This window comes from Adiantum capillus-veneris, chromosome 10 (assembly GCF_014529385.1).
Source record: "Adiantum capillus-veneris isolate H3 chromosome 10, ASM1452938v2, whole genome shotgun sequence".
In the NCBI taxonomy this organism is placed as follows: Eukaryota; Viridiplantae; Streptophyta; class Polypodiopsida; order Polypodiales; family Pteridaceae; genus Adiantum; species Adiantum capillus-veneris.
The window spans coordinates 28,329,524-28,336,489 of NC_140940.1; the positions used below are offsets into that span (position 1 = coordinate 28,329,524).

General features: G+C 43.4%; 1 protein-coding gene across 1 annotated transcript; it reads right to left on the minus strand.

The window, feature by feature from the left end:
- Positions 1 to 2,030: 2,030 nt before the first annotated feature.
- On the minus strand, positions 2,031 to 6,047 carry LOC147448610 (Leucine-rich repeat protein kinase family protein). The gene is made up of 7 exons (XM_086521176.1): positions 4,202 to 6,047; positions 3,934 to 4,067; positions 3,556 to 3,805; positions 3,206 to 3,414; positions 3,006 to 3,052; positions 2,780 to 2,897; positions 2,031 to 2,696 (listed from the first exon to the last, which is right to left on the minus strand). Exons 1-7 carry the CDS (start codon positions 5,643 to 5,645, stop codon positions 2,352 to 2,354), a joined length of 2,547 nt encoding a protein of 848 aa, XP_086377302.1. The 5' UTR covers positions 5,646 to 6,047; the 3' UTR covers positions 2,031 to 2,351.
- Between the last annotated feature and the right edge of the window lie 919 nt (positions 6,048 to 6,966).

Genomic DNA, 6,966 nt, shown 5'->3' on the forward strand with positions numbered 1-6,966 from the left:
TAGCACGTAACGACAGGCAATGACAAAGAACATAGATTTTACCTAAGAAAAATGAATACAACATTGCGCGCTCACGAGAGAGAGAGAGAGAGAGAGAGAGAGAAACGCTAAAGAGAACTTAGGAAAAAATGCAAGAGCAAAGAAACACCTATTTATATGGACACAAAAGATCTTTTGACTTTCCACCTCACTCACTTTTCTCTGTTTTCTCATTTCCTAAACCCACCCTTCACTCATCCACTTAATATGTATTGAAAGAATTATTTTTTTTTTGAGATTGGAGAGATCTAATGGCTTGTCTGAAATAAAATATAATAATGAAAAGATGCCTTCAAGATTCTCTTTGTCCTCATCGCCTAACCCTTACCTACTACTTGTGTCACCAAAAACTTCCTCCGCGTGCTTATTGCCCTTCCCTACCTCTTGATGCATCTCTATGAACCTACAAATCCGCCTTCCCCCGTGCGCTTGCACCTAAGCTTTCCCTACCATTTTGGGACTTACACCTACAGAGCAACCCCCCCGTGTCATCTCCACTATGCCTATATCGAAGGACGCAAGAGCTGGAGAGAGAGAGAGAGAGAAAGAGAGTTCCCTAATTGAGAGGCATGGCCTCCACGTGGCTTGCCTCCACGGCCTCACTCCTCTACCTCTAAATCTCTTCATGCATCTTCTTGTTATCTCCACTAATGGACCATTTTTTGATTTTCTTTTCAACGATACCCCTCCTCACAGATGGTTTATATATTACAAAGAGCCCCATTTAAATAATAAGGTAAAAAGTGCACATTGCTCATCAACATTTTAAAACAATATAAATTTTTTAAAAAAATACACAATAAAATTAAAACAAAAAGAATATTTCAACGCTTAGTTTTATAAGAAAAGATAGACATAGAAAATAATAAAACAATTTTTTATAAAATCTTTAAATAAAAGGATTCCTTATCAATATCTCAAACAATATTCGAGAAAATCTTTTTCTTTTTGCCTAAGCAACGAGTTTCTTCCTCATACAAGTGTAAATTGAAAATACTAATGAATATTTCCAAATTTACAAGATGTTTGAACTACTTTCTAGTATATTTTGTCGGGTTTTTCTCCTTTGCCATTTTTTGCAACCAGCTAATCTTGATTTTCAACCAACTCAAGGGTAAGCTTATGCACACCATTGTTAAACACTATCCTCATATCATGGGATCAAACCCTCTTTGCCTATATTGTTTAATCTTTTGTTCTCTAGAGTCTTTCAAACGTGCCAAAAAGAGTAAATGCAATGTAGAGAAACATTGCAAACCCCAAAAAAAAAAAAAAAAAAACCCTTGCCAAATGGATTCGACTTGTAGTGGTCAGATGAGGATTGTTTTTAAGAAAAATTGCATCTATGCTTTGTTGAATGTTGAAGCTCTGTCGAGATTGAAATCACAAAAGCTTCACCCAGTGTTCGGGAAAAGAGTGCCTCAACTTAGCCTTGAGCCCGTTGCAAAATCAAAGTAGCCGATTGAGAGGAGGGCAAGAAGGAGAAAATTCCGCTTAAAATACATGGAAAATAGTGTAATTTTGCAAAAAAACTAGCTAGTATTGCAAAATTTCCAGTTCAGATTTGTCTTGGAGGGATTTTTGGATGTTTGTGAAAACAATTTTTCCCGAACACTGGCTTCACCTTGCAAGAGTAGGTACCCGGCCCCCGGCTCACTAGAGTAAAAAAAGGTAAGAGTCTCAATGCAAGTGCATGCATGTCTCGAGATGGAAATTGGCAAGGACATTTCCAATGTTTGGGAGAGAGGAAAGAAAGAGCTACTTTATTATAGGGATGAGGACATCACCAATTGTCGATTTTGCATCGAAAAGCATAAAGAAGATTGAAGAAGTCATATGTGGGCGGCCCTATTCATCTATTGGAAAGGTCATCACAGACTTTCCCCCTACAAAAACACACGCACACACAAAACTCCAAAGCTCTCTCTCTCTCTCTCTCTCTCTCTCTCTCTCTGTGTGTGTGTGTGCGCGCGCGCGCGCGTTCGTACCACTTTTTACACAAATTATGACTTGGGTAATTTCCCGCAAAGACTCTGATAGGCGCTTTTGTACATCATTAGTCATACATTGCCATAGCTCCCCCAACTACACACAGGCTGCAAGCTTGCCTTTCCTCATGCACTCATGCTCCCTACACAATGCACACAACAGGAGGTAGTACCTTTCCAATTTTCTAATATCTAAGCTCCTGAAGGCCATCCAAAAAGTAGCTAATAGCCTCCATTACCTACGAGTTGATTCAAAATGTACATTGAGAGCATGCCCACACTGAGTAAACACAGCCTTCTTATGAAGCAAACTTGTAGCGAGACTTAACGGAAAAAGTCGGCATTTGGAGAGGAAGGCTTGCCCACATCCTCATTGGCTATCTTGCCTACACTGGCTAGATTCTTCCTCCCCTTTACAGCATGCACATCTGATGGGTAAAGCCCATCCCCAAAGTCCTCCTGTGACCCTCCATTAGATGAGTCCTGCACTTGCAGAGCATACTGAAGGTTCCACAGCACATCCTCCATTGATGGTCTTCCAAACATGTCTTCCGACAAGCACTTGACTGTTATTTCCAGGACCGTCTCGAGTGATTCCATATTGCATCCCCCCAGTATCTTTGGATCAATCGCTTCCAGCCTTGATCCTTGCTCTGCCATGAAAGACTCCTGCACACAGACCTACAACCTTAAGCTCACAAGCCATGATAAGAAGAAAATATCAAGTCCCTTGTTCCGCATGCAGTTCTCACCATCAGCTTTGTTTTACCATTACCACCATCACTGCGCGACGTGAGAGGCCTTCCCACAAGGACTTCCAACAACACTACACCAAAGTTGTAAACATCTTTCTTGTCCAACAGCTTTTTCCTGTTAAGAGTTAATGAACAACACATTAACATACCGCCTTTACATGACAATTAGCCAGCAAGGTACCCATCAGCTATATACTCTGTGTATAGCCAAACCCAATCATACCTGTAACTTTCTGCTGGGGACAAGCTGTTTGTTATCTGGGACCTTCCCTGCATTCAACATTACTAACAGCCCTTCAGCTTTTGCCCATGAATGGAGAGGTGATTGTGTGCCCACACATCCCCTTCATGTAGAACAAGGGGAAAAGGGAATCACGTGAAGTGAGAAAATAAAAAATGAGCGGTTTCATGGAAAATACATACATCCACATCTCCTGCTGCATCAAGTGGAAAAGCCAGCCCAAAATCACTAACTTTTGCAACCAAGTTCTGATCCAAAAGAATGTTGCTTATCTTGATATCGTTATCGAAAATGCCCGGTACCAAACCAGAGTGGAGGTAATGGATGCCCTTAGCAGCTCCAATAATTGTTCGAAGCCTTTGCAACCAGCCAAATCCATCTGCTCCCTTGCCTAGGAGTAAGACAATGTTAAAAGGCATAGTCCACACACTCTTTCAACAGGAGGTTGATAGCCCTTAACGTGCCCACACACCCATTTGTTTATTTTTATATGCTTGAAGCTTTTTCTTGTAAGCATTAAAGCATGACTTACCAGCAAGCCTTGCCTGCAATGTCCTGTTACTCACATACTCGTAGACGAGGTACACTTGGACATCTCCCTCTTGGTTCGCACCAATGCTTTCAAACACAAGGTTGTAACCAAGAAGGCTAACCAAATGTTGATGTCTAAACTTTGCAAGGCGCTCAATCCGAGCCTTCACCTTCTTCACACTGTGGACTTTTTCCTTTCTTAGACAATTGATGGCAACTAACGACCCATCATCTAGCTGGCCTTTGTATACCTGAATGACAAAGGAACCAGTCTATTCAAGCTGGCATCGATAAGCAAAGCATGTACGGGGGCAACGAATCAATGTCTCCTCAAATGTGCGAATGTCCATTATAAAAGCATTAGAGATCAGTGATGTACCTTGCCTCTACTACCTTCTCCAATCAAAGAGGAATCACGAAAGTAATCAGTAGCCTTGTACAGCTCATCCATTGAGAACATTCGAAACTGCGGAAGACCAAGTGTCCCAAGCTTCAAGGTTTTTGAGATATATCCTGGTAGACAGTAATTAACATTGCTAAGAAATGAAAAGTCTACAAAATTTATAGCACAAAAGAATCCAGTAAAATACCCAAATGGGTTGCAGAAATCCACGATTTACAAGACAACAAAGTGGAAGAAAACTCACTTGCATTAGCTAGAAGCTCTGATGAAACACAGACAGACTTGTTCCCCATACAAGTACCTCCTCCCATAGACTTTGGAGATGTTCCACTCCGAGAACGCTTCCTGTAAATGAGGAGGAAGAGCAGAAATAAGGAAGTGAGTGCTATGGCAAGTACACCCCCTGTGATGCCTGCCAAGATACCAATTCGGCTACCCCCGGACCCATCTTTCTGTGGTGCTGTGATTTGTGGATCAATGCCTGATGCCAATGCCGCATTCTGGCAAAATGTAAAAGGATTTTGAGGCTGCAAACTTGTAGAAAAGCAGTTCCATTGAATCCGTATGGCATCCCTTTCCATTAATGCCGCCATCTGTGCTGGCAATCGACCCGTAAGTAAATTGAATGACAAGTCTATCATTTTTACACTGCTAGCAAGTGTCAAATTTAAAGGCAAGCTGCCACTTAGGCGGTTTCTTGCTACATTTAGATACTTGATGCTTGCAAGGGAGAAGAATGTAGGTGGGAGCACTCCAGAAAGAAGGTTGGAAGATAAGTCTAGCTGCTGTAGGTGGCGTAAACGAATCATGGAGCTTGGAATGGGGCCTTGTAGCTTGTTCTTTCCGAGAGCCAAGTAGAGTAGCTGAGGAGAGAGCAAAGGAAAGGCCGGTCCTAATTGGTTATCTTGTAAATTCAATGCCATCAAGTTGTGAAGGCCGCTTAGATCAGGTAAATTTCCGGAAAGCTGATTCCCGGAAAGAGAGAGCGATTGCAGATTGGTGGCATTGCTCAGGGAAATCGGAACTCGGCCAGAGAGAAGATTTTCATCAAGATTGACCCTTTGCAGATATGGCAGCTGAGAGAAGAAAGATGATGATATCTGACCTTGAATCTTGTTGCTTGCCAGGCTAAGAGAGGCAAGCTTGGGAAGAGAACTCCATTTCTGAGGAAGAGAACCATTGAGCATGTTATCATCCAAAGCAAGCACTTGCAAACTCTGTAGGGACATAAGCCTGTTGGGAAGTACCCCCCAAATAAAATTAGAGCTCATGTTGAGTGATTCCAAGTAGGAAAGCCGTCCGAGCTTGCTGGGAAGAGGCCCCCATAATCCGAGAAAGCTCAACTGAAGTACTTTCAACCTACTGAAACTAGAGACGTGAACAACTAGAGACTCTAGGGAGAAGCTTGAAGACAGCATTCCATTCCTGTTCTTGCCTCTAGAGCTTGCCCTGCTCCCTACTATTTGTAAATGTGTTACGTAACCACCTTCACAAGTCACCGCGAGTGCAGGTGTCGGCGGAAGGGCACAAAAGTCCGTCTGCGTACTCCATTTTGCTAAGGAACTGGGATTCTCCAAAATGCCCTTCAGCTGGAGCAGAGCGACCCTCTCTGTGTCTGGCAAGAAGCTTCCATAGCTAAAAGAACACAGTTTGAGGAGCAAGAAGAGTACCCAGCACAAGACAGCCATGAAAAGCGACCTCTCTTTCTGCTCTTGGGTATCAGAATTTCTCAAAATATGCAAGTGGAGAGCAATGCAGCTTGCACTTCTGCGCAAAGCCCGCCATCGCCAACAAAAGAGAAGGCGCTAGAGAATCTTCCGAGCAAAGAAAAGTTTGAATTTTGAAGCCTTATTTCTTGGGAGAGGTGTGAAAAGCTTAAAGGAGAGGTACGTGAAGCTCCAGCAAGCTCCGTGAGGGGGGCTGAGGGCACAACAGGGGAGGCTAGAGCCTAGCTGAGACAAGGAGAGAGCAACAATTCTCTCTGTCTTTTCCGCGGGAGAGGAGAAAGTGTATCACGACACACAAGGGAAGAAAGGACCTCGGGACAGTGAGTGAGTGACACTGTGTGTGTGATTTGAGTGAGAAAGAGAGACGAGCCCACCATGGCACCATCCTGCAGAGCGCAGAGTCCAGGTGGCCTATATCTACGCGTACCCATAAAGCAGACTATTTTGAGTCATTCAATTCGCCCGTGTCGGATAATTTGAGTCCTCCTCAGGCATCCGGTTCCCTCCTGAATTCTAAAAGCGGATTGACAGCAATCGTTGAATCGATTTCGAGGCCCCTTTTCCATCGATCTATCTGTCAAATTTCAACGATATTATAATTTTTGGCATGTTGAAAGGGCATGGGAGTCTGTGGCAGATAGCTATGGTCACGCCAGGCTTAGTTATTAGGCTGTGGTCACACGAAGCTTAGTTTTCCGTTAGAGCAGCCGACCAGGTCCGACGCGTGCAGCTTTCTCCAGTTTCATCACCAGCTTAGCTCTCTAACTATGCCTAAAAAGACATAGTCACAAAACTATGCCTGCCCACAACCGATCAGATCCAGCTTTCTCTTTCTTGCTTGCACCTTGCTCTTCCTCTCTCCACCTGCTGTCGCGACAGTGGACGTGTTTAGCTCCTGTCAGAGACTATCGGGGCTTAGTTGTAACCAAGCCTCGCGTGACCATGCCATGCCCTTATCAGTTATAGATAACTAAGCCAACTATGCCCGGGCAGAGCATTAAATGAATAACTAAGCCTCTTGCATGGTCACACGAGGCTTAGTTATTCATTCATCCTCTCGACTAAGCCTTGAACTTCACAAGTATGCCAAAAACCTCATAGTTACAAAAGGATGGGCATAGTTATCCATTTAATGCTCCTTTTGCGTGTGACCAAGATTGAGGCTTAGTATTTGTTCAAATAACTGATAACTACCTCGCGTGACCATAGCCTTTGAGCCGAGTCGCACTCGGGGCTAGTAGGAATAGTGGGGAGAATTAATTACCAATTTGGGTAGAGTCAT